At 39.9% G+C, this 26,515-nt stretch overlaps 1 protein-coding gene across 1 annotated transcript; it reads left to right on the top strand.

The window, feature by feature from the left end:
- The first annotated feature begins 307 nt into the window (after nt 1-307).
- LOC129359784 (Golgi apparatus protein 1-like) lies at nt 308-25,791 on the top strand. Its single transcript, XM_055029670.1, has 26 exons — nt 308-655; nt 5,937-5,966; nt 6,163-6,249; nt 7,382-7,597; nt 10,217-10,420; nt 10,634-10,705; nt 10,902-11,088; nt 11,174-11,388; nt 12,349-12,470; nt 12,588-12,689; nt 13,019-13,172; nt 13,866-14,090; nt 14,221-14,283; nt 14,593-14,706; nt 14,926-15,014; nt 17,139-17,256; nt 17,594-17,686; nt 18,304-18,441; nt 19,537-19,660; nt 19,761-19,900; nt 20,052-20,153; nt 21,760-21,867; nt 22,045-22,165; nt 22,580-22,686; nt 23,620-23,783; nt 25,025-25,791. The coding sequence occupies exons 1-26, from the start codon at nt 323-325 to the stop codon at nt 25,050-25,052; spliced, it is 3,456 nt and encodes a 1,151-aa protein (XP_054885645.1). The 5' UTR covers nt 308-322; the 3' UTR covers nt 25,053-25,791.
- Nucleotides 25,792-26,515: the final 724 nt, after the last annotated feature.

Genomic DNA, 26,515 nt, shown 5'->3' with positions numbered 1-26,515 from the left:
CGATTGTAGTCGAGATAATATAATCTCGAAATCTCGAGATACAATCTCGAAATAACTAGATAGAATCTCAAAATCTCGAAATAACGAGATAGAATCTCAAAATCTCGAAATAACGAGATACTCTCCCTTCATAATGACATTATTTATTTATTTGTTTATTTATTTATTTTTTAAACAGGGTGGCGGAAACGGACTTCCATAAAAAAATAAAATAACAGGACTCATGAATAATTCAGAAGAATATCCGTCGACGCCTTTATTCTCAGCTCCAATCTCTCCGAGCGTTCCTGAACGTCTCAGTCGGGTGAGTGGCTCAGTGAAGATGGCGGACTGTATACGTGTTCCTCTGATTTTGCTGGTGATGTGCATCTTTTCACTGGCGCATCGCGTTAGTGGAGGTGAAACCAACGGTGTCGGCAGGCTCGGTGCTATTGGAGACATCCCCGCTAATCCCGCAGGAGGTCTGGGTCCCGGAGCAAACATGGGAGCCGCTGACAGGAACCAGGCAGCGGGGGCCTCGTTAAGTCGGAGGCGCTCTACCGGCTGGAAGCTGTCTGATGAGGCGGTATGTCGGGAGGATCTGACCCGGCGTTGTCCGAAACATTCCTGGAACAACAACCTGGCGGTACTAGAGTGTCTGCAGGATAAAAAGGAGGTAAATTAGCGCTGATGGGACACGTAGCTTTTTAGGCAGCTGCAGGGTGTGCCTGCGTTAGCAGCTTCTAGCTAACTGCTGCTAGCGCTCGCATTTTGAGAACGTCACACAGAACACAGAACCGGAGCCTAAACCGATGTTTTAAATGGCTCCCACTTTATACTGTGATGTCCAGCGCAAAACCAGACAGAGAACATCGCAGAAACACTGACTGCTCAACCTGTAATCCAGCCTGGTGCGATGGCAACACTGTTTGCTGTGGTCTCTGAATGTCAGCTTTTTGGTTCAGGGCGAAACGTTCAAACGATGAAAGTAATTTGCATTCATTGTTTGTAAATTACAAAATTATAGTTCAGAAACAAATGGTTGGAGGGCGATCCTTTGTCAGATTACACAAGATGCACACGCATCACTAGATTCTTGTTGTTTATCTCTGGGTAAATAAGTCCCAGTTCACCTGCCCACATGGTCAGGATGGTGGAGGAGAAGTGCCAGTTTGCAGTCAGGTAATTGCTGTTCCTCAAGGCATTCATCAGCTTCATTAGAGAGGTTAGGATTTATTGGGATATTATAGATATCAATACTCATTTAGAGATGGCACCATTTATGTTTTTTTGCCCAGTGACCTGATTTAACAGCACATTGTTTAGTTTTCAGTGTTACTTAAGTTTCACTTCCAGACTTTATTTACGTCACTGTTCAGATGTCTGGTCTGAGATGTCATTGAGTTTATCTTAGCAAACAATAGAATCAGGTGATAGAAGTTTGGAAAACAAAACAAAACAAAAAAATATTATATCGTGTTTTGATTAGTTTTCACATTTCTAAGACTTGAGGAATAATCTAACAAAAACTTAATGCAGTTTTGTAGCTTGTCAGAATTATCATGATCTCAATCCATTAAAAATAGATTTTATTCCACAGCCCTATTTAAAACTTCAGGGAGGCATGTCAAATCAACTGTCCTGTAGTTCCAGCTGTAAGGAAGTATTTTAGCGATCTAGTGGTTAGAGGTCTGTCTTTTCACATGGTTGTTCTTAAAGCCTTTTAGGATGAAACTTATTTTTCATATGTAGTTAAAGACTTGATGTCAGTGGATGAGGTTTTGTGTTGTTGTTCATGTAGTTTTCAGTTTTTTTTGTGGGATCTTCCCGGTGTTCTCCACACAGGAACCTGACTGTGGGTTTGATTGTTTATTCACTTTTTGAGTTTGTCAACTTCCAGTTGAGCAGAACTACAGCAAGCCAAGATCTCTGTGTGTGTGCGTGTGCGCGTGTGTGTGTGTTTGTGTTAGCAGGCGGTTCCAGATGCTAGGACGAGCCTTGGCCTCGTTTACTTACTCAGTCACAAGCCTCTAATTTTATGATAAACTGTTGAAGAGCTGTTTTTATCTAGTTTCAGAGAAAACTGCTTATGAAAGGAGGCCTGAAAAAGTTCAGAATGCATAAGGTTAAAAAACCTGGTTCTGATTCTTTTGATCTGTGTAGCAGGTATTGGTCTCAGGTATTGGACCACAAGTTGCACAGATAATAAAATGTTGTCATGAAGGTCCACTAAATTATTGGTTAATTTTTAGTTAGTTAGTTATTGCAAATGAACTTGACACTTGCAATATTAACCTTTCAGAATGGTCATCTAGTTTAGCAGAAGATGACTTGATATTGAAAATAATGGTTTGTAGCACGGTTGGAAGAAGTACACTTTTGTTAAAATCCCCCTAACTTATCACCTTTGAGCAACACTTTGGTGCCACACATGTAACCTCAGTTATGTCATGTTATTAGTACAAAGATTTTTCTAATCAGAAACATTTACCTATAATGCATTTGTTATTGGGTATGAAAAGTGTTTCCTCCTGTGTGATTTTTCTCAACATATTAAAACTAAAGAGAATGTCAACATCAGATTGACTCTGAACAATCATTTTTGGGGTGAAACCTGTTGACCTGCCTGCCTCGTAATATACCGGGGGAAACTGTGAATGTACAATAAGACATCTCTGTTGTTCTTGATTAGTGAACTAGCTGTACTCGTCTTTCTAAATTTCTTGAGTGACAAAGAAGTAATTTCTTGCAAAGACATTTTCAGTAGTCAGGGAAGATGTCGTAGAGTGTCCTCAAAAGTGTCTTTTTTGTTTCATGTTGAAATCTTCATGAGTCACATGTTGCCTAACCTGGTGTTATAACGGATGTCGTTCTGCTCTGCAGCTTAAAAACGTAGATCTTGTTTCTAGTCAAACAATTGTTATCGTGGGACAAGTTTTCTTCCTCTCTCTCTCTTTGTGTGTAAACTTGTTCATCCTCCTGTGCCTCATCTTGCCTGTATGTTCTGACTGGATCACATCCAGCTGTGGCCTCCTATGGGTTTCTAATCAGCTACAACAAAGTTTCCAAAAGCGACAACATTTAAGTCACAATAAAATATTATGAGCTGTCTCAAGAAGTAAGAATAGAATGATTTGTTCAAAGCAAGTCTTGATCCATTTTTGTAACACGTTTTACAATGTTTCTTGTTTCTTTGCCTCTGGAAGCTGAACCGGTTTCAGTGTTGCTGCTGCTGGGTGGGATGTCAGAGTTCTTTTTAGGCTGAGTTTGTTGGGCCTGCTCTCGGTCAGCCTCTCTGGCAGCTGCGCTGTGGTTTTGTGTACGTGGTACTTTGTCCAGAGGGAGATTGAAGACTGTCCCCTCTGGTCTCATGTCATATTGGTGTTCTGGTTTATATGGTTTCATATTCAGAAAAATGTTACCATTTCATTATGTAGCAGAGTAAATGGTAAATAAGAACTATAAATTAAAGTTATTCAGTGATTATTTTCATGTTGTCCATATTTGATGTAATCAGGTGTCTTTATATATTTCATTCTGAAAATAATGTTTTTAAAAAATATATTTTTGGACTTTATCTTTGAGTGTCTCACACTCAACGTTTTCCTGTTTTCTCTCCATAATAGCACGCTTCACATCAGCAATGGGTTAACCCACCGAAATGTGTCATACTTATGTCATCATATATGATTTAAAACAGTTGTCCATGTTCCATCCACAATCCGTGTTCACAAAATGTTGTTTTAGGAGTTCAATAAATAATGAGTGTAGCTCAAAAAATTAGAATATCATGAAAAAGTGTTTATTTTTCATTTCAGAGTGAAACTCATGTGCAAATTTAGTACATCTGGAGTATTTCAAGCTTTTGTTTTAAGTTTGAAGATGACAAATGATTCAAAACCCATAATTATAATATTTGTTGACATGAATAAACATTTTAGTGGATCTTCATCTTGCTCAACATGGCACACATTCATCACATTTATAGAAACATCACTGTAACAAAGTTAGTGCCCTACAGGCAGTGTTAGCCAATTATTCAAGCTCTGTGCCTGCAATATAGAATAGAATAGAATAGAATTCAACTTTATTTAGTTTGTTTGCTATGGCATGTGTAGTACTGTGGTGTGTTGTGGGACAGACGGTACTAAATCATATAAAACAAATGATGACAGAAGCAGTTAGTTTGTTTGAGAGCCAGCGTTCGGCAGACTTCTTTTGAGGGGAGAAATGAGTTGCTCAGCAGAATCTGGTGCTGGTTCTATTAGATTGAGGTGCTACACAACTGCTTCACTTGTATTTAAAAGCATTGACTGGATATTATGAAAAGGCCGCATCAGAATCCAAACGTGCCAGTCAGCCCTTCTTGCGTTGTTGCTCTGAGTTAGAAACCGGCGACGCCTTCCGGTCCAGCAGCTTCAGCAGCGTGCCGTGGAAACACACAGGGCCGACAGGTCAACCTGCGTGACGCGGAAGGACAAAGTGATCCATAATGGCCGCTTCTTAATTGTGTTTATCGTGGCGTTCAGATTTGAAAGCAGTGAAATCAACAACCAAAAAAAAAAAAATGTGTGCGTGAAAGCTGAACTTCTCGGTTGTTTGAGGAAGGAAGTCAAACCTCGACTTTAATCAGCATTTGAGAGAAATGGTTTCTTACTGATGGTGCATCTCTTTTGCCAATTTGTGTCTGCTGAAGTGTGACCTCAAATGACCTGCTTGGTGTTACTTTGATGATCTTTTTTTTTTTTTCATTAAGAGATTTTATTTTCTCAATCTCTTCTACTGGTGAGAAACTGATGAGAGCTCTTTCAGTGACTAGTGGTGGAAGTCTTGGGGCAGCTGAATAAATGTCATGTTTTGGTATGATGAATAATTTAGTCTGTAAAGAAAAAAAACACCTCAAAAAAGCATAGCCAGACAGAACAAAAAAAAAAAAAAGACAAAACAAAAAAACAAGTATGAAGACCCACCATGAACATCAGTGCAAAGTTTTACCTTGACAGAGGCAGGCTAGCAGAGAACGGGCCCTGCTCAGCATTTAGTTACCTTTATTCATTTATTTTTTGAGTTTGTTGCATAGATTCTATCTCATAAAATATCATTAATTTGTAAGATTTTTATTTTTTCTCCACAAATGAAGCACAAATTTTATGATCTCGCAGTAGTTTTTAGGTCTGTGGAAGAGGTACATTAAAGCAGTTTTCTTCAAATCAGCTTCAAGTTCTGCTGTGGGACTACCTGAAGTTATGGCTGCGGCTCTAAGTTACCCAGTAGATGTATTTTCTCCCCCTAATTTGATTATGCATTGAGAAATCTGCTGTAGATCCAACGGCTGAGACGTTCAACAACAACAACAAAAAATGTCAAGATCTCCCTGGCAGGTCTGGTTCAGTTTCCAGCATTTCTTTTTTCTTCGCTGGTCATTTATCTGGCCGTTTTCATCATAGTTCTGCAGTAAACATTTACCCATAAAGCCGTGTTTCCACAAGGCGTTTTGTTTACGCGTCTATCAGTCTGCTGACACCCTGCCAAGCTGAGCCATGTGTGTGGACAATGTGTGTCTGCCTGAGCTCTGCCATCAGCCTCAGACGCCGTCCAAATGTCTCAACAAGAGAAATGTTTGGATTCTCATCAGGGTCACAGCGGACACCCTGGAGCATCATCTAGTGTCTGTACATCCGGGCTCATTCCGCATCGGGGTCGGGTGGAACGTCTCAACATTTGGCCGATTATGAGAAGAGTCTTTATGATTATGGAACATAAAGGTGTTGATCAACATGGCAAAAATATGATCCAGAAGTTGTGTTTTTGCATACAAGTTAATTTGATTTAAGTTTCATTGATTGTCTGGTTCATCTACAGAGCAAAAAAAAAAGAAAAAAAAAAAAACTATTTTCAACTGTAACTAAATCTTTGATGCCAAACCCCTGATCATGTTTTTTTTCTTTTTCTTTAAGGAATCTGAAATTTCTGCCGACTGCAATCATGTAAGTACTCTAAAGCCCCCTCTTCCCAGCATGCTTTGCTCTGAGTGTATTATTTCATGTGGAGACTGGAGGAATTGGTTTAGCACCTCTAGTTAAATGTAATCTTTAATGAATGTTCATTGGTTTGTCAGTTTAATCATTTTAAACTGACAAACCAATGAACTTATGGACTTATGTCGTCTGCTTTCTTTTCCAGCTTCTGTGGAACTACAAGTTAAACCTCACCACCGATCCAAAGTTTGAGTCAGTAGCTGTGGAGGTCTGCAAGACAACCATCTCTGAGGTCAGAGGTCAACACCATACCATACCAACCTTATTTATGAAGCACTTTAAAACAACCACAGCTGATGCTGTACATAAAATAGATAAAAACAAATAAAAACTCTTACAGTTTAAAACAAACAAACATACAATGTAAAACTAGATCTCGCTGGAGTTGAAGGCCAAGTAAAATAGATGGGTTTTACATTTTTTCAGGGTGATATTGACTTGTGTAAGCCACCTCTCTGTGCTGTGCTGTATTTTGTATTTTCGTGGAAGATCAAAGTTCAATGCTCTCCCTGTCACACATGGGAGAAAATTAGGAAATCAATTTCCATATGATCTCCAACCTGTCCCATATTGTTCAAACATCTTTGGCTCCAAAAGCACTTGTACCAGATCTCTGCCTCTCTATGTTTTTGTGATGTAATGACGCATCTCTTGGCGTACTTCCTGGCAGTAGAAGCTGTTGTTCTTATCTGTAACCATCTTTAGCTGTAACATGTGTTTGGTTTCAGACCACAGACAGGCTGGTAGAACCAGTTTCTTCAAAATACCTTCTGTGCTCTCAGAAGATGTAGAGCGTTGCAGTTCACATTTTAGACTCTTAGGCTTACTGTTCATTGTAAGGTGAAATTCAACATCTGAAAGGCCTAATATTTTCAACTACACCTGTCAAATATTGTATTAACACCATACCTGTTCATAATTTGTAAAGATAGTTCAACATTGGACAGAACTTTAAAAAAATCAAACAAAAAAAACTTTGTTATAATGTCATGTCAGTCTTATACACACCTCAAGTGTTGCCAAACACAATTATTTTGAACATAAAGGACTCTTTATGAATGTCTGACTGTTGTCATGAATTATGATTCTGTAAATAATTACACTTTTAATGCAAAGTTGCTCTAAAAGTTGCCTTTGAAAGTCCGTTAGAAGTGCCAACTTTGTATTAAAGTGTCATAATTTACAAAATAATGACACTTTAACAACAGTTATAACCATTCATAAAGACTCCCTCTTCATAACAGATCTTTTGTCATGTTTATGACTGTGTCATGTCATTCTTATGCACAACCCTCCAAATTAAGTGTTACCAAATCTGTTTTTTTTTTTTAATGTTATTTAGAAAGTAATTCTTCTCCACACAGATTAAAGAATGTGCTGCAGAGGAGCTGGGGAAGGGCTACCTCGTCTCCTGTCTGGTGGATAACCGTGGAAACATCTCTGACTACCAGTGCAACCAGTACATCACCAAGATGGCCAGCATCATCTACAGTGATTTTCGGCTGATTTGCGGCTTCCTGGACAAATGTCGGGAAGACATCAACACTCTGCACTGTGGCAGCATCAGCACCGGGGAGAAGGTGAGCTGCGCTACAACACTGGAGACAAAAATGCCCAAAAGAAAAAAAATCCTTATTTCTGCAGCTGAATATTTTCTACATGTTTGAGGTTCTGTTTGGTTTTGGTTTGCATCTGGAGTTGGTGAGTTTGCTCATTTCTTTCTGTGTCATTGTGTCAATCTGTCTTAGTAAGCAGCAATTATTGTTGCAAGTTTTGCTGCAGCCATTTGTTAGACTCTTAAATGTTTTATTATGTTACAAGACTACTATAATGTAGCACATTGGGGAATCAACAAATGAGTTTCCATCTGACCTGTCATTTTATTTTTATTTAACAAGACTAAATAATCAAAACTACTTTAAATTGTTCATATAACTTCGACTATAAAACATAAACTTCAAATTTCTACATAGAAAATACAATTTGCTCATTTAAAATGACTTCTCAAAGGGATAAGTAGAATTCTTTACTGTGTATTTTAAATGGTTTTTTTGTATGTGATTTTAACAGCTGTTTTTACTAAAAGCGGTAAATCTAAAGTTACGTTTTCGAGCGATGATTGAGCAATTTCTCAGCAGAGCGAAGACAAAAGCCAACCTCTGGAATGTGAAACATCTGATATCAAACATGTAAATGAAAGCTGTGCTGAAATGGTTAAACCACCGTGTGTTATGTTTGCTTTAGAAGACGGATGTCAAACGAACTGTGGGCTAGAAAAACATCTCCAGGTGCTTTGCTCTCCACTTTTAAACTTTAGTTCCACTCTGAGACCAAAAGGACACTTTTAATCAGCGTCTCTTTCCGGGACACTGGCTGTGAGAGTTGAGGCTTGTTTGGGAAGCTTTTCACATAAGTCTCGTTGAGGAAATGTTGAAATTTTCCAAAGTCATTTGTACTAATTTGCTCTAAGAAGTGGGGTTTATTTGGTATTTGGTTCATTAGCTGAACCATGATTTGACTAGTCTGATCTATTTGGGATAAAATGAGGTTTCAATGAAATAAGATACGTTTGACACGCTGGCTTTCAGATTCCCCAGCTTGTCTTGAGTTTAAGCAGAAAGCTTGACATGTGCAACGCACTGCAGAGGGAATACGTTAGGCCCGTCCAACCGGACCAACCGTCCAACCGGACTGACTGTCATGAATGAATTCTAGTAAAACATTAGCTGCTGAGTTTAACATGATCAGACTTTAGATATTGGAAGTCTAAACTGTTTTAACGTGTTGCAGCATGTCAGGTCATTGTTTCATTTGTAACTGGAGGAGTTGGTGGAGATTCTCCGTCTGCAGAGTTTTACCTGAGGGCTTCTGAATTTTCATTAAGACGTTTTGAGTCTCATCAAGGAGGCTTGTTCAGTTCCATTATTAGAAACATCCGCGCTGACGGGGCGATAGAGGTCAGTCACAAAGCTATTGTTATCACTAACGAGGTCACAGGAAACTACATCCATCTGAACAGACGGATTAGAATGCAGCTGATCTGAAGATATCAGTGTTGCCTTGGATTTGAGATTTTACGCATGGTGACATTTTGATAATAGCTGTTCAGTCTGTTGTTCAGTTCTAGTCAAAATATACATTTATGGCATTTTATCCAGAGAATAATGGGTTTAAAGATATATCCAAATCATTAAAAAACAAGATTTGTCTTTATGATGCCCAAATTTTTCTGTATGCCTTTCAGATTCATATAAGTTCTTTTCATTCAGTGATGCGTTTTTTTTTTTTTAAATCAGGAATTGTGCAGGCGAGCAACAAAGAATAATAAGTGTGTAAAATAAGCATCAGTTTGGGCAAGATTACCTTTTCAGTCTTTATGCTTCATAGAAAATTTAAACAAATATCCTTTGTTTAAAGGATCCTCAGCGATAATCTTTAGCTTTATCTCTGAGGACTTTGACTAGGCTACTGCCAGCTTTATGTTCCTCTTAGAAGCACAGAAACATCCCATAATGTTTTATGAACTCTTTATTCACAAGTCTGTCCTTTGACTTGTCTAAAGATCCATGGGAGACTGACAACTAAAAGTTAAGTTATAAAGGTTAAACCTTGATTTATTTAATTTATGTCATGTTGTCAATGACTTTAGACCTACAGACATTGTATTTACACAAAATAATATAATAAAACATCATCTAAACTTGTATTACCAGGTCTAATTTAAGTTTTAATCTGGACTATTTTTATTTTGAAATGGAATGGAAAAGTTCTTCCAAAGTGGGAAAAGTTACATGACAACATCATGATATATATGTATATTTGTACATTTGCACTTGTATATTCACAGAAAAAAATCAAGAAGTGTTCAGAAATAACAAAACCTAGATTAACAACTATAATAACATGTTATGCAGGTTTATAACATAAAATGTACTGTGCAGTTATCATAAATAAAATATTATTCTTAATCCAGGACTGTACAACTGAATAGGATGATTTTGTCTTTCATTATGTACATAATGTCTATTGAATGTTACAGACTGTTTACAACACAGCACATCAGTCCAGTACTGAAAAACAAATGTGGTGTTTTTTTTTTTATTTATTCATTTTTTTATTACTACTAATTTTAAAAAAAATTATATGAAAGCTGAACAGTTAAATACATGAAGTGACCTGCTCAAACTGTGTGTGTGCAGGACGTCCACTCTCAGGGGGAAGTGATCGCCTGCCTGGAGAAGGGTTTAGTCCGTGAGGCTGAGGAGCAACCAGGCACTCACCGCATCAGAGACGACTGTAAGAAGGCCATCATGAGAGTAGCCGAGCTGTCCTCTGATGATTTCCACCTGGACCGCTACCTGTACTTAGCCTGCAGAGACGACCGGGAACGCTTCTGTGAAAATGTGAGGATGCTCTCTGACACGTCCGCAGTTACTTTGGGTTTCATGGTGTAGTGCTGCAGTCTTATCTGTTTTATTTCACCTTGTACTACACAATATTACCAAACTTATAATTTGATTGAACTATACAGTAGCATCAGAAACCAGTAAACCCAAAACATAATCTCATCTGTGCATGTGGTTGTAAACTTCAGTTAACTTGATCTTTTCCCACAGACAGCAGCTGGGGAGGGCCGAGTGTATAAATGTCTGTTTAATCACAAGTTTGAGGATGCCATGTCTGAGAGGGTGAGTTCCCCTCTGCTTTTTTTCATGTCATTGTGTTTTGTTTCCAACAGCTCTGTTAATCAGTGGCTCTTTAAAAGGTCAGGGAAACACTGATGGGTTAAAATTCAACACATGTAAAAATTCAACATTGGATTCATGCTTAGTAGGTTACATTTTCTGGACTTGTAAGTTCTGGTGTTGATGTTTGCATCTTCAGTGTCGCGAGGCGTTGACCACCAGGCAGAAGCTCATCGCCCAGGACTACAAGGTGAGCTACTCGCTCGCCAAAGCTTGCAAGTCGGACCTGAGGAAGTACCGCTGCAACGTGGACGCAAACATGCCCCGAGCCAAAGAGACTCGCCTGTCCTACCTGCTGCTGTGCCTCGAGGCTGCCGTGCACCGAGGTGAGCAGATCTTTCCTCCGTCTGCAGCACCGGGACGTTTAAAATCCACTGGGGGAAAGTAATCCTACTTTGAAATATGTTTCAGGTCGAGTGGTGAGTGGCGAGTGTCAGGGAGAAATGATGGATTACAGGCGCATGCTGATGGAGGATTTCTCCCTGAGTCCTGAGATCGTGCTGCACTGCCGCAGTGAGATAGAGAACCATTGCTCTGGTTTACACCGGAAAGGCCGGACGCTGCACTGCCTGATGAGGGTCGGCCGAGGAGACATGGAGGCCATCGAACCCACCTGCCAAAAAGCGGTTAGTTAAAATGGCCTGGAGCCTTGTTTAGAACCAGCAGGAGAATTAGAAGGAAAATCTAATGGGAAGTGTTAATGTTTATTGTTAGTTGCTGTCATAACACTGGTCAACAGCCCAAAAATTCCCTCAGGACATAAAAGAAATGGAGAATTTCACACAATGAAGATATAATGTTCAATTCATATAGACTTACCCTTGTTAGGTTCAGTTTATGATACAATTTACAGAAATCCAAGTTTGTAACATTTTATTAAAGCACTCTGTTAGAAAACCATTCTTCTAACTGGTTGTCTCACTGCTTGTACATGAGCTTGATTGACAGCACTAAGACCTTCGTCCTGGAATCTCAGATTCTACTGTCAGATAGTTTTAAATATGTAGACAAAAACCAAATTTTTTTTATGAAAATGACATCCCTCACACATGGTTGATAATACTCATTCTTCAAAACAATACGTTTTTTTTTTGTTTGTTCTGTGGTATATAATTTTTCTTCTTTCATCAATGTGATGTGGCACACCATCTAAATTCTACTTTGGTATTAAATAAACGTATGTCAGCTTTAACTTCACTCTCATCAGTCTGACAAACATTTTGAACAATCTGAAAATAATTGTAAGCCATTTCTTTTTAACTCAGATATTTCTCCAGCTTTCAACACTGCTTGAGGCAGTATTCAGGACGTCTCAGGCGGATCTTTCTGTCTGCAGTGTGAAGGAAAGGCGGCAGAGAAACAAGCCATTAACCTGCTCCGCCCTGCCTAAGCCAAACAAAACTAGCAATATTGTGTGATTTTTATATAAAACCAGCAGCTTCTCTGCTCCTGATTCCTGCTTTTAAAGGAGCCGCCGTAGTTCTGGTACTGCCTCTGTTTCTGACCCGGGCGTAGGAGCTTCAGCCTCTAGCCGTGTCGGTTGGTTGAGGTTCTTCTCCTGATGTTGCTCTTCTCCCTGTGCTCAGCTCAAGGACCTGGTGCAGGAAGCAGATCCAGGAGCCGACTACCGGATCGACAGGGCGCTGAACGAGGCCTGTGAGTCCGTCATCCAGACAGCCTGCAAACACATCCGCAACGGAGATCCCATGTAAGTCCTGCCGGTACAACTCCCTTCACCCCCCGGCAGAAAATGTAAAAACTCAGCTCCACAACGGAGGACATACAGTTCGGCAGTAACTTTGCAGAACTGGTTCTGATCGTGCAGGATCCTGTCTTGTCTGATGGAGCATCTGTACACTGAGAAGATGGTGGAGGACTGTGAACACAGGCTGCTGGAGCTGCAGTACTTCATCGCCAGAGACTGGAAGTAAGATGAGCTGACGGCTAAAAACAATAAATGACTTGAATTCAGTTTGGGAAAAAGATCAACTTGAAAAACTACTAATCAATCACGGCCAACTTAAAGAATTTAACTGCTTTTCAGAATAAAACTACAGTGAGTTATTTTTGAACAAATAGGACAAATATTAAGTTTGCGTCTTTTAGTTGTGTTTGTCTCAAAGTAGCATGAATGGAAGATATGCTCTGCAGTCAGAGGGAGAATCAATGTTTAAAACAAAAGACAGACAATTCCTGTGCTTTTTTTTCCAATAAACTGGACTACGATTGTATTCATGATGTGGTGCTGTTCCTCAGGCTGGACCCCATTCTGTATAAGAAATGTCAGGGCGATGCGGCCAGACTCTGCCACACTCACGGCTGGAATGAAACCAGTGAGCTAATGCCAGCCGGGGCCGTTTTTTCCTGCCTGTATCGCCACGCTTACCGCTCAGTGGAGCAAGGACGGAGGGTAGGTATCCCATGGCAACCTTTAACCTTTTCAGAAATTTCTCATCTCTGATTGTAAGAGTAAAACTTAAGGATTGTATGAAGCTGAATATGGTGAGATGAGTACCATGTCAACGCAGCCCATGTTTTAGTGATAATTCAGTCTGTTTCCATCATTCATTCATCCTCCATCATTCATTTCCTCTGGTTCATATTGGCTTTATTTTGAGACAAGATGTATTAAGATGTATTCTGTAATGAATATCAAGCAGTGTCTAAACTAGTGGTCTCAAACTGAGGGGTCAGTTCTCTTCTTCATCTTGAATTAAATGGCCGATCTGTCTCAGGAGCCTGCAGTCGAGCTCCAAAGTCGAGCTGCTAGTGAGCTGATGGTGGATCCTCTAAAATAAGTGTCCATACCTTCAGAACATGTTTTTTTTTTATTGAATTTTTTTTTTTAATTTAACAAAGATTACAGCGTTTAGCCACCCCCTAGAGGAAATGCTGATGTGTGCTGAAGCACAGAGGCATCCAAAGGCTGTAGGACCCTACAGGCCTGGACTGCTCTAAACTATGACATGAAGCTCTGTGATAAAGCAGGAAACTTTGCCTCAGTAAAGTATTTCCTGTCATTTCTAGACATGTTGATAAAGTGTAGAAATGATTTTTCTCGATTAAAACTTACTTTGGAACCTTCCTCGCTCCTCATCCCCAGCTATCGAGGGACTGTAAGGTGGAGGTCCAGAGGATTCTCCACCAGAGGGCGATAGACGTGAAGCTGGATCCTGAGCTGCAGAGACGCTGCATGGCCGACCTGGGAAAGTGGTGCAGTGAGAAGTCAGAGACCGGCCAGGAGCTGGAGTGTCTGCAGGACCATCTGGAGGATCTGGTGTCCGACTGCAGAGACGTGGTGGGGAATCTCACAGAGCTCGAGTCGGAGGTTTGTGTTTTTTTTCTAAGCTGTTGCGTTTTCAGCACCGCAGCTGAAATTCAGAGTGATTACCGAAGCCATCAAGCTGTGAATAAACATAATGTTGTGACTAAACATTGCCTCTTTGTTCCCTCCTCAGGACATTCAGATCGAGGCTTTATTAATGCGAGCCTGTGAACCTGTAATTCAAGGCTACTGTCATGTGAGTATCCATGACACATTACAGATACAGAGTTCCATACTTGAAATGTAGCATTAAGTAACGTCCTGAGACAATTTGGGAACAGAAGGTTTTAGGAGCAGTTGTGCTTTACATGCATTTCTTTAAAACCACAAACATGTTGTGTAATTGTACCACATATGTTCTCCCTCTTTGACACTGGGATAACTGGTAATAGCAATCAAAACACTGCAATTTTTTTTTACTTCATGAACTTATTTTGAAGATGAGTGCAGCATTTTAAACTGACCGCTTCTCATGTCTGTGTCCCGTTTTCTCTCCATGTGTCAGGAGGTAGCTGACAATCAGATCGACTCTGGTGACCTGATGGAGTGTTTGATTCAGAACAAACACCAGAAGGAGATGAATGAGAAGTGTGCGGTGGGAGTCACACACTTCCAGCTGGTGAGCAAACCGAGCTTCTGTTGTAGCTCTTTTTCTCTTTTATATTATTTAAAGTTTATTTTTAGTTTTTTTTCGAAGGCACTTTAAAAAAAATAGTTTAAATTAAGTCACACATGCGTTCCACATGAGTTCATACTCGTAGCTGTAGAAGTGAAGCACACAGCTCCACTGTCTGCTGAATCTCCAGCTAACAGTCCTGTTGGTTTTGACTGTCTGCAGGTTCAGATCAAAGACTTTCGTTTCTCCTACAAGTTTAAGACCGCCTGCAAAGAGGACGTTCTGAAGCTTTGTCCCAACATCAAGAAGAAGTAAGCTCCTCCGCTTCGCCTCTCTTCTTCAGCAGTAGACGGTTCTCTTGGGTTTGTAATCCCGTTTGAGAACATTTAGACGAATTCAGTCATTTCAAATGAATATTGATACTTGCGTTGCTTTAGAAGACTAAATATTAATAAGCATTGCATTATGTTTGTTTCACTCAACTGTCCTGATATTGAAAAGCAGTTTTACATGATCACATCATGAGAATCATCGGCCTTTAATCAAACAAGTTCTAATCTTGTTACTAAATTGTTAAATATGCTCACATGACAAGATTCCTATAATTTCTTCCTTATTTATTTTTTGCTGAACGTTCTTCGGCCTTGCCCGCAAACCCCCAGGTCTTTATGAAGACCAATATTTCTGCCACATCGTTTAAAAAATACCACACACACTGGATTGGTTTCCACATGAACCCACACAAATCTGCCACTGAATGTTGTATTAATCATCCCAACCCTTAGGGGGCAGTGTAGGCAATGTTCCCTCTAATTTTTCATGTGTCTGGGCATACACACAAGCTTCCTGGGCACACTGAGGACCACTGTGAGCATCATCAGTGTACACGGCGTGGCCACACACAAGTATCATAGAAAGTTGCATGGCTTATTTAAAAAATCAAATTACATCAGCAATTTTCATTCGTTTGCTTTTAATTTAAGTGATTTGTTCAATTAAAATAAGAAAAAAGAAAATAAAACATTGCTGTTCATGAGATGCATGCTATAAGTAAGAGTCCTGCTTCAGCCAGGGTGAGAAATGAGACATTACAACTTTCAGACATAAATGTTTGTTCATATTAAAACATTCACATTTTGCACAATGAAATGTTTTCTGTAGCTTGTGATGCTGTATAAATTCTTGTAAAATATTTAATTAGTTTTTTTCACGTCTGCCCTTCTCACATCTTCTCACTTCTCCAGTGGTTGTACACTTAGCCCAGGTTGATGGTCAGTCTGCTTCTTGCTTTATGTTCTTGAATTCAGCATATTGACTGTTAATGGCCTCCATAATCTGTGGGTGGAGGAGAATGGCCTCATACTTCTTTGCCAGTGTACGAATGTCTGAACTCAACATTTCAATATCAAATGCAGACCATTCCTTTCATTTGATTTGATTCCATTTGATCTTAGAAGAAGTGCATTTCTTTTTTTTTTACTTTGGCTTGGTGAGTGGATGTCCCACGTAGACATGATAAGGTGATGGCTTTCACGTTTCTTAACTCTTCCGCACTATTCTCACCTGCACGGCCATATGACCAAGGCACGTAACCCACGTACACACCCACGTAACCCACGTACGCTACGTAGCCAATCAGCACATGCTGATTGGCTGCGTAGCGAAAGTGAACCGTATCGTATCATTGGCTGGATTCCTGTCACTCACTGAGTTTGATCGCAAAGTAGTACGGAAAAAAAAAATTATTGGTCCATAGTCAAAACTGATGTCTGAGCTCAATGTCCAGTTTACGTTGGACTTTATTTTATGCGCTACATAGATTTTCTTGTGCGCTGAGAATATGTGAGCAGTGTGCGATTGCGCAGGCGCGCAACTTAGAGGGAACATTGAGTGTAGGACAAAGCTAAAACCTATATCAGCCTGTTTGAACTACTTTTGAACAGTATATTAAAATATACGTTTATTAAAAACATTGTGTTGCTACAAAGAAATCTGTTTTCTGCTCACAAACATACTTTTTTTGCCTCTATTTTATTTGGTCAGAGATTTTATGAATACTTTTAAAAAAAATTTTGTGTGAGTGAAAAGCTTAAAAAAAAACCCAAACAAACAAATAAAAATGTTTTCTGAGGCTACATGTGGGTATGTGGAAAAAATCTGTTTCTAGATTTAGTTTCCATATTTTGCACCTGAAAGTTGCCCCTTAAATACTGCTGTGTGTGGCCATTCAACCATTTCAGCTGCTCTCTGTCTTAATTAAGTACCAGATGATGTTTGTCATCACTGACTTGACTTTAAATATTTCTGTAGTTGTTAGGAAGATGTAGCTGTCAGGACGTTGTATTCTTTTCACTTTCCATCTAAATTGCTACTAAAAAGCTGAATTGAAACGTGACCGTGTTGATGACGTACACCTTTTTCTCCCTGTTGCTCAGGGTGGACGTGGTCATCTGCCTCAGCACCACGGTGAGAAACGACACCCTGCAGGACGCCAAGGAGCAGCGCGTGTCGGTCAAATGCCGCAAACAGCTCCGGGTGGAGGAGGTGGAGATGGTGCGTTCACTGACACACTGTTGCAACTTCACTCACGTCTTGTGGTTTTACAGAACGTTTAAGTTTGAGGCTTTTATCCCAGCTGATGTTTAGTGCAGTATGTTCTTGTTGAACTTTAGAGTTCTTTCATCACTCTGTGTTTCAGGCCTGATGCTGCAACTCTTCTATTGTAATGTTTTATTTTGTTTACTTTTTATTATTATTATTTTATCATATATTTTTTTGTATTATTTTTTTTCCTTTCTATTTTTATCTACTTCTTCTATTGTTGTCGTTTTTGTACAGCACTTTGGTGCAGTTTTAAACCTGACATTGTGTTTCTCTGTGAATCCGTCAGTCAGAGGACATCCGTCTGGAGCCGGAGCTTTATGACTCATGTAAGCAGGACATCAGCCGTCTATGTCAGAACGTGGCTTTTGGCAATGCACAGGTCAGCAGCCGCCCGCACACCCACACACACACACACACACACACACACACACCCACCCACACACACACACACACACACACACACACACACACACACACACACACACACACACACACACACACACACACACACACACAGTTTTTTGCTCATTTTCATGTTAAAGAAACAATGTTCCCATTTTGTACAAGTTGTATTATTGGAAGCTACACAGCTGACTGGGCTGCTGGTTATTGCAGATTTCGCTCATTTAAATCTGTAATAATGTACCGCAGGGTTATTGTAAACTGCACCCAAAGTACACACTGCAATAAGTTTTTTTTTTTGTTTTTTTTTAAAGGATTTTGAGATTTTATTTTTTTGTGAAAATTAGAGAAAAAAATCTTTCTTTCATTGCATTGCAACCATTCTGACAACATAGAAGACGATGAAACAACCATTTTTTTTCAGCCCAGCTTTCTGTACTTTTGTTCTTCTGAATTACATTCAGTTTAGCTCGGTTTGAGTCTGTGAAACATGTCATCCAGGATAGGTGGATTCATTTTTATGGCCTTCTTTATTCCTTCCCTCGTCCTCATGGAGAATCTAAAGTTTGACTCAGTGTCTGCATCCTTCACCAGGTGGTCGAGTGTCTGAAGGAGAACAAACGCCAGCTGTCTTCGCGCTGCCACCAAAAGATCTTCAAGCTGCAGGAGGTGGAGATGGTTGATCCTGAACTGGACTATCAGCTGATGAGAGTCTGCAAGCACATGATCCGGGTGGGTCACCACTGCTTCTGATTTCTATTGTCACATTGTGTTTACTCGGCTATATTTTTATTTTATTCAGTTGTTGAGTGTTATTGTTCAGAAATAAATCAAGAAGAAGAACCAGATAATGAGTAACTCAGACGAGGTCTGGAGAGTTTTACCAAAGACAAAAGGGAAATCCTCCAGCCGCTAAAATCTGACGCCACTCCATTTATCTTTACATTCTGTGAAGAAGGAAGTTGTGCTCAGTGTTTTCTTCTGAGGTTTTTGTATGTATTCCTTCAGTAGTTCTTGGTGCAGCGCCACCACAGGCAGGGAGGGGAACAGGTTTTTCAATTACTTTGGCTTGTTTGACACGGTGCAGCTGAAAATGTAGCAAAAAGTGCAATTTTGGTCCCCAATCGAATCAAGTCTACTAGAGTATTAGGTGTGAAAACACCTCAAGATATTTAAGTTAGTTGTAATGTTTGAAGGTGACACACTGGAACTGATTGGCAGTGTTTAGTGAACTATAGTTATTGTACCCAGGAGAGGTCTGCGACATTAACAATCCAAAGAACCTTTTTGCATTTTGTTCGTCTAAATAAAAAAAAAAACAATCTAGAGCAACAATGTAAAATGACCTTTTGGGAAGAAAAGGTACATTGACAAATACCTACGATAGAAAAAATGTATTTTAAAGACCTAATATTTTCTATATTTTTAAGATTTGAAAAAATTTTTTGCTAGTGGCTTTTGTTGAACAGTGAATTGACAGGAAATGAGAGGCAGCAAATGGCACGAGCTAAACTGAGATCTTCTGTAAAGTGAGGAGAGGTGGATTTCTTTACGTGTAGTGTTAATATTTGTAGAAAAGGCTGTAATGAACAAAGTTTCTACCTGCATGATACGATTATAGATCCAATCAAACATTGCTGGTACTTTTGACGTCATTCTGTTCTTGAAATTATTCCATGAAAAAACTAGAAGAACTGCTAAAAGCTGTGTTTTGATACTTACTTGGCAGAGTTATTAGGAGCCACTGTGAAATGTCCACAGAGCCTCTGGTGGCTCAGACTGCAGTCTCATTGCCTTTACTGTGGGTTTGTTCCTGCTTTTGTTCAGCGGTTCTGCACGGAGTCGGAGGGGAAGAACGTTCTTCAGTGTCTGAAACAGAACAAGAACAGTGAGCTGATGGATCCTAAATGCAAACAGATGATCACCAAGAGACAGATCACCCAGAACACAGGTACATACCTTTCACCCCCTCTTGCTGAGCCCAGCATATAAATCTAAGCAGCTAGAAACCTAACAGTTGTGTGTGTGCACGTGTGTGTGTGTGTGTTCAGACTATAGGTTAAACCCTGTGCTGAAGAAAGCCTGTAAAGCCGACATCCCAAAATTCTGTCAGTCCGTCCTCAAGGGAGCAACAGACATGGAGCTGGAGGGTCAGGTCATCTCCTGCCTCAAACTCAAATATGCAGACCAGGTCAGAGTCGATGCTCACATTGTTACTTTTATAAATGAAACTTGAGCATTTTTACATTTTCATCATGAAGATACTAGATGAATGATTTCGATGTGTAGAGCACAGTAAAGCTTTAACGATGCCTGCTGCTCCTCTGCTCTGTGTTCTGCAGCGTTTGTCTCCTGACTGTGAGGATCAGATTCGGGTCATCTTGCAGGAGTCGGCTCTGGACTACAGATTGGACCCTCAGCTCCAGATCCACTGCACCCAAGAGGTTTGCAGCTTTCTGCTTGAACACACTCTCTGCCACATTTCAAAACCTGCTTTCTTGGATATTCCGTTAACAAAACCTGTTTCTAGTATTTAGCTTGGCGGCTGTTGCAGATGTTGGATTATAACAAATGGGAGCGAAAAACTTGAGTCACTTAACGCAGGTTGTTGTGTAGCCAAATGACCAGAAGGGGGAGGAAACGGTCTTAAAAATTCCTAGCCCATGTTTTGTTGGTTGTTGAAGGTAAACCAGTCTATACAAAAAAAAAAAAAAAAACTTGGCTAATGTTTACATTGTAAATGAACTGAATTAGTGTAGTGCTTTATCAAGTCCTGAGGACTCCAAAGCGATTTACACTACATTCATGCACAAATTCATAGAGTGCATTTAGGAATGCAGAAAGGTGAAAGTTGCTCTGTAGTGTAATCCAGTCTACTGTAATAAGTTACAGAGCAGAGTGTACTGGACTAAGCTGTCCAGTCATCACTGCTCTGGCTCCACTGGTTTATTTATGAAATCTATCCGTCCAGTCAACATGGCTCTGTGTTACTATCTAGACTAAAACCCAGTTGATTGGAGTTGCTTTTCAAAATAACAATTTTTTAACGGTGAAACTTGACTGTAATGTTTCAATTGTTGATTCTGCATTGCATGACTTTGTGTTTTTATGATGCATTTTTATGATTTGTTATGCTAATAAAATTTGATTGATTGCTCACAGATGGAAGCAATACTACTTCCTGTTCTCCACTGCTGTTATAGAAACGCTAACATGACCATAAACATGTTTTCCTAATGACTGTAACTTAGACTTAGACTTTATTGATCCCTTGGGAAGACTCCCTCAGGAAATTGAAGTTACCAGCAGCTTACAGGCAAAAACGTGGCACACAGTGAGCATATGCAAAAGAATACAAAAAAAAACAAAAAAACAGATTAAATACAAATGTACACAGTAAATGTAATAAGAACATATGAGGAGTTGTACAGTCTGAAGGCGTGGGGGACAAAGGAGTTCTATTGGTACATACAAGGACTAGAATAAATTTCAAAATAAATAAATTGAAACTGGATTCATTACAAATGTGTCAGTAAATTGGATGTAAATGAGAATTCAGCATTTTTACTTTACATGGTGAAGATACTTGATGACAACAAACTGTACTGATATGCAGAGATTTAAATGTATTTCATATTATGAAATGATGTCAAATGGTTGGAAAAAGGGTTTGAGTTGAACAGTGGGCCGTTTGGCCCAGAGGCCCCTCACCCTTCATGTTGTCTCATTTAGTACTTTAACTTCCTGTTGCTGTCTGTGTATTTAGATGTGTTGGTGACATCAGTCTAGAAACGCACTGCTGTCAACAACCGAAGAACCAAAAAACACTTTTCATTGGTTTGCTTAGTGTGTATGGAGCTGTACATAACCATGAGCTGGACCAGGTTTTAGGACCAACACATGGACATGAAGTCATTTTCCAGGATATTTTCTCTTTCTAGTGAGATATAGGATAAATGCCTGCATACAGAGAAGCCAAGAGTTTGTCTTTTTAAAATTTATGTGTGTGAATAATTGTGTGTGTGTGCGTGTGCGTGTGTGTGTGTATAGATATCAAGTCTGTGTCCAGAGGAGGCAGCAGCTCAGGAGCAGACAGGACAGGTGGAGGAGTGTCTGAAAATCAACCTTCTGAAGATCAAACAGGACGCTTGTAAGAAGGTGAAAGATCTGCTGACGGAGCAAAGCTTTGTTTCCTCTCTATAATATTTCATCAAGAAGTATCAAGAGAGAAAACCATCCACTGCAAATGAATGAACAGAATTATTCCAGAACAGTTTTCCTACAGAGTCACTTCCTTTGCTCTCTGTTCCTTAACGTGTCCTGCTCCTCCTGCAGGAAGTGCTGAACATGCTGAAGGAGAGCAAGGCGGACATCTTTGTTGACCCTGTTCTCCACACGGCGTGCGCGCTGGACATCAAACACCACTGTGCTGCCATCCCACCTGGCAGGGGGCGCCGTGAGTCCTCACACACACACATCCACACACACACATCCACACACACACACATGCAGCTGCTGAGAGGCTGGCATTTGTTCCTTGTATTGTTTGTGTTTTCCTTTTTATATAAACATTACAAACACATCTATGTAGAGTGAAGCTAACCCGTACAGAAGCGCTTTTGATCAAAAATACATTTTCAAAATGCACAGAGTTTGATAGTTTGCCAAACTTTGGGTTTATTTTTAGTTTTTTTTTAATTATCTTTTATTATTAGTCAGATATATTTTACTCCTTGAATTTTAATGCAAAACACAACATACAGAACATTATTTTCCCCCATGTCCACCAGGGGGCTCCGTATATTTATCAGTGAACATGCAGTCGTCGTGTTTTAAAGTTCTGGGTATTGAAGCCAGCTCTCGTCCTCAGAGATGTCCTGCCTGATGGAGGCGCTGCAGGACAAACGTGTCCGTCTGCAGCCAGAGTGCAAGAAGAGACTCCAGGATCGCATCGACATGTGGAGCTACGCTGCTAAGGTACAGCTGACCTCTGACCCCAGGTGCTCCAGCCCCGCAGGTTGAAGTTTTGGTTCCGGTGTGAAGCTACGACCGACTTCTCACACCTGGCAGTGAATTTAGAGCTTTCACACAAGCTCTGCACAGCCGTGTGTTTCTTAGTTCTGTTCAGGGGGATTGACCCTCAAATTTCATTTCACATGCAAGCTTTGTTTTTAAACTGCTGCGTTCTTAACCAAAGTCAGAGTTTTATGAACTTTGAGTGTCCGAACCTTCCAGCTGTCAGTGTGTCGCAGTTTAACCCTCCCAGGCCAAACGTATCGGCGACGACACAGCCAAATTCGCAGTACGGTAAATCCACTGAAAAATTCCAACAGTTTCTGAAAGGGGAAACATTGAGCTTTCACCAAATATTGGGTTTTTACGGTAATTTTGTGAAAATAATCTGAGGGACACTCTTAACAGATGGTAAATTGCGTACATAACTGCTAGATATTGAAAGTCCTTGTTATGGATAAATGGGTAATATGTATTCAGTCAGGAAATTTTAAAAACTGCGTACAATTAAAACAAGCAAAAATATTCAGGCGGAGGTTTGAATAAAAATGTCTTGACAAAAGAGAAGTGAACTCAGAAATATATAAGACTGACTGTGTGGAAATACCTTTTTTTTTTTTTTTTTTTTTTAGAAATATGAACTTTTAAGCTCCAGCTAAAATGAGTGATTTTATAAATTATTTCATTTAAAAATGTTCCTATGTTTGATTTGGTAGCTGATTATTTTTTGTTAATTTCTAGGAAGGTTATTGATTATCGACTGTTTGTCTTGTTTCTTTTATTTTCTTTCCAGTCCTGGTGAAATATTGCAGAAAGTCGCGTCTCCGGTTCTTAACCAGTTTCAGTTTTTTGTCTTGTTTTTATTTATTTATTTTTTCCTCCTGGTTTCTCCTCCAGGTGGCGCCAGCTGAGGGATTCTCAGACCTGGCCATGCAGGTGATGACATCACCGTCCAAGAACTACATCCTCACTGTGATTGGTGCGGGGGTGGCCCTCCTCTTCCTGGTTGGGATGTTTTGTGGCAGATTTACAAAACGAGTGACTCAGGAGCTGAAGGACAGGTAAGCCCCGCCCACCCCGGGGGGGTCAGGAAGAGTTCACAGGAGAACCCACCGCCGCCTCTGAGGAATCCTCTCCACACACGCCCATTTTTACCTATCAATCTAAAAAGACAAAACAAAAGAAAAAAAACAACTGCAACGTCCAACCTGATTTGTCCTCTTCATCAGGGTTTTTTTTTTTTAAATCACTGCTGGGGAAATGACATCACTCCAATACCCCCACTGGTGAACGTGGGTGTGACTTTCCTCGCCTCATGAGGCCAGTCTCTCCTCTCCCTCATTCTTGTTCCCGTCAAGATCTTTGGTTGGACGTGTGGCGCCTCCTCTTGGTCTCCATCCGCCTCCCTGATGTTGATGCAGTATTCGTCTCCTCTCCTGCTCATCTGGAGGGAGGTCCGGTCTGGTCCGGTCTTGGTCGGGGGGCGAGGACGTGGCGGAGCAGGAGAGAGGAAGGATGAGCTCTCAGAACTGACTGGTGGAGAACAAAAACATTTCAAGTGTAAATGTGTAGAAAGTGGGATGGGATAAGGCTTGACTATAGAGATTTTAACAATGAAGCTGTGTCTCTTGGTGTGAGTGTACGCTGTCCAGTCCTGTCCTGTGCTGTCCTTTTTTTTTGTCCCAGTTCTTTTCTTGGTTGTCGAATGGTTTTTGGGGATATTTTATTTTACTATATTTTTCTCCGTCTTTGCCATGGGACTGCCAGGTAGTTGGAACCTACCAGCCATCTGTCAACCAAGCCACGCAGGATTAAAAGGGGAGCGAACACTTAGTCATATTCAAATATAAATATTTTGTGTTCCAGCAGTGAACTGGTTCCTCCGTCGCAGCTTCCTGCTTCCTGCTGCTTCCAGCCACTGTTAGCATTCCGTCTCTGAGCAGAGCAGCAGAAATCACTTCAGTTCTCATTCTCACACTAACTGGCTCAGTTGGTATCAGAGGAGTCAGTCCAGACAGGTTGAGGCCTTTTTCCTTCTTTTTTTTTGTCCTCTAGAAGAAACAATTTGGGAAAAATTTATAAGAACAGATCAGATTATTACAAAGATGTGAAGATTTTGTGTGAAGATGATACTGGAATCGTTGCACAGTTTTCTTTCTTTTTTTTAATATCAGTGAGTAAAAATGTTTTGTTATAGCTTTATTTATTGTTTAATCTGTGTATTTTTTTTCTTTCATTAATTTGAATGTTCTTTACGGTTGCCTTTTTTCTTTTTTCTTCTCTTTTTCAACAATGCTTTTAGAAAGGAGAAAGGAGAGAGACAAGTCTGAGTTCCTCCAGGCATCATCTTCATCCAGCAGCTTGACTGATGAGGAGGCTTGATTAAATGACATTTTCATGTAACATTTCATAAATCAGAAATTTAAAGCTGTATCTTCAGATAATGATTTGCCTTTTTTGTGTATTAATAAAAGCATCCATGGAGGCTTTCAGCTGCTGAAAGCTCGATTAATTGAGTTTTGGAGTTTGGGGGACAAACGTCTGCTGGATAAAATGCGTGCACACGAGTGTGAGTGTGTGTGTGTGAGAGAGAGAACAGGTAGATGACTGTCTGTGTCGTATGCTGTGCGTGTCGTGCAGTTGACTTGCACTGTTACTTTTTTTCCATCTAGCCGATCCTCAAAGCATTCTGCAGCGAGCGCTGCCCTCGCTGTCTGCAACTCCAAACTTTCTTCTCTCAACTGCCTTTTTTCAGTCTTTTCTTTTCTTATGTTTTTTTAAATCAAAGTTGTGCCTAAACGTCCCTGCATCTCCCATCAAATGACAGGGTTGGTCAGAGATGGACCTTGTCCACATCATGTGTTAATTATTGCCTGGTGTTTCGAGCTCTGCAGGCGGTTTGGTCGTCTGTTTTACGATTCAGAGAGGTGATGGAACGTCTTTTATGTTTATGATTGAATACATGGTTTCTGTCTGGATTCGTTTTTCACTGTTTTTGTCTCCTTTTGTTGCTCTGTACAGAAAACTATGGACAGTTTCTTATTAATAATAAAGTGTGCAAGGTTTCTATTCTGTTGTCCAGGTGTTTTCTCAGAACCATCTTTGCAGTCGCTGTAATATTTGCTGTATATATTTGCGTTTCACACCACCATGTGGATCTGATATAAATACTGATTGCAACAAAAGAAAATGTTCCTAGTTTAATTAAAATGTAGATGTATTTGTGCTACCTGCTGGTGAGGGAATCATGCAGATTCACACACTGATGTTCCCAAAGCTCTGCACAAAATTAAGAATAGACAGACAACTTCTCTCCAAATTATAAAAAATGAACACAAATACTTCAAGTCATAAGCTACTAAGTCAATTCGGAAGGGAAATTACAAATGGAAACTAAATTGTTAAAACCCAAAATAAAATATATATATTCAGCTCTGGAAAAAATAAAGAGCACTGCTCTGAATCCCATGATAATAAACCTCATCATGGTTACTCCACCAAATATTGATTTCTTACCTCTTCCTGAGTTAGAACATTAGTATTGTTGTTTCTAAATGAATATGAACTGGAAGCACTGCATCTTTATTTCTGACCATTTCTCATTTTCTGCAAATAAACACAAAATGTTTGCTTGGAATTTCAGAGACATGTCAGAACTTCATAAAGTAAAAGAACAATGTTCATTTTACTCAAACATAAACCTCAAAAAATTCAGATCAGAAACTGATCATTTTGTAGCGAACTCGTAATTTTTCCCAGAGCTGTATATTCTGATGGCTGCTGGCAGAAAGGA

The sequence above is a fragment of the Poeciliopsis prolifica genome, unplaced genomic scaffold, assembly GCF_027474105.1.
Source record: "Poeciliopsis prolifica strain line A6 unplaced genomic scaffold, Auburn_PproV2 SCAFFOLD001, whole genome shotgun sequence".
Lineage (NCBI taxonomy): Eukaryota > Metazoa > Chordata > Actinopteri > Cyprinodontiformes > Poeciliidae > Poeciliopsis > Poeciliopsis prolifica.
The sequence above is the reverse complement of the archived record's forward strand: the minus strand, read 5'-3'. Positions and strand labels throughout refer to the sequence as shown.

What these genes read in the sequence shown, in the direction of transcription:
- LOC129359784 (XM_055029670.1), top strand. Translation starts at nt 323, where the DNA reads ATGGCGGACTGTATACGTGTTCCTCTGATTTTGCTGGTGATGTGCATC. An exon ending in CGAGGCTGCCGTGCACCGAG is followed by an intron (nt 11,089 to 11,173) that starts GTGAGCAGATCT and finishes AATATGTTTCAG; the next exon opens with GTCGAGTGGTGAGTGGCGAG. An exon ending in TGTGGAGCTACGCTGCTAAG is followed by an intron (nt 22,687 to 23,619) that starts GTACAGCTGACC and finishes TTTCTCCTCCAG; the next exon opens with GTGGCGCCAGCTGAGGGATT.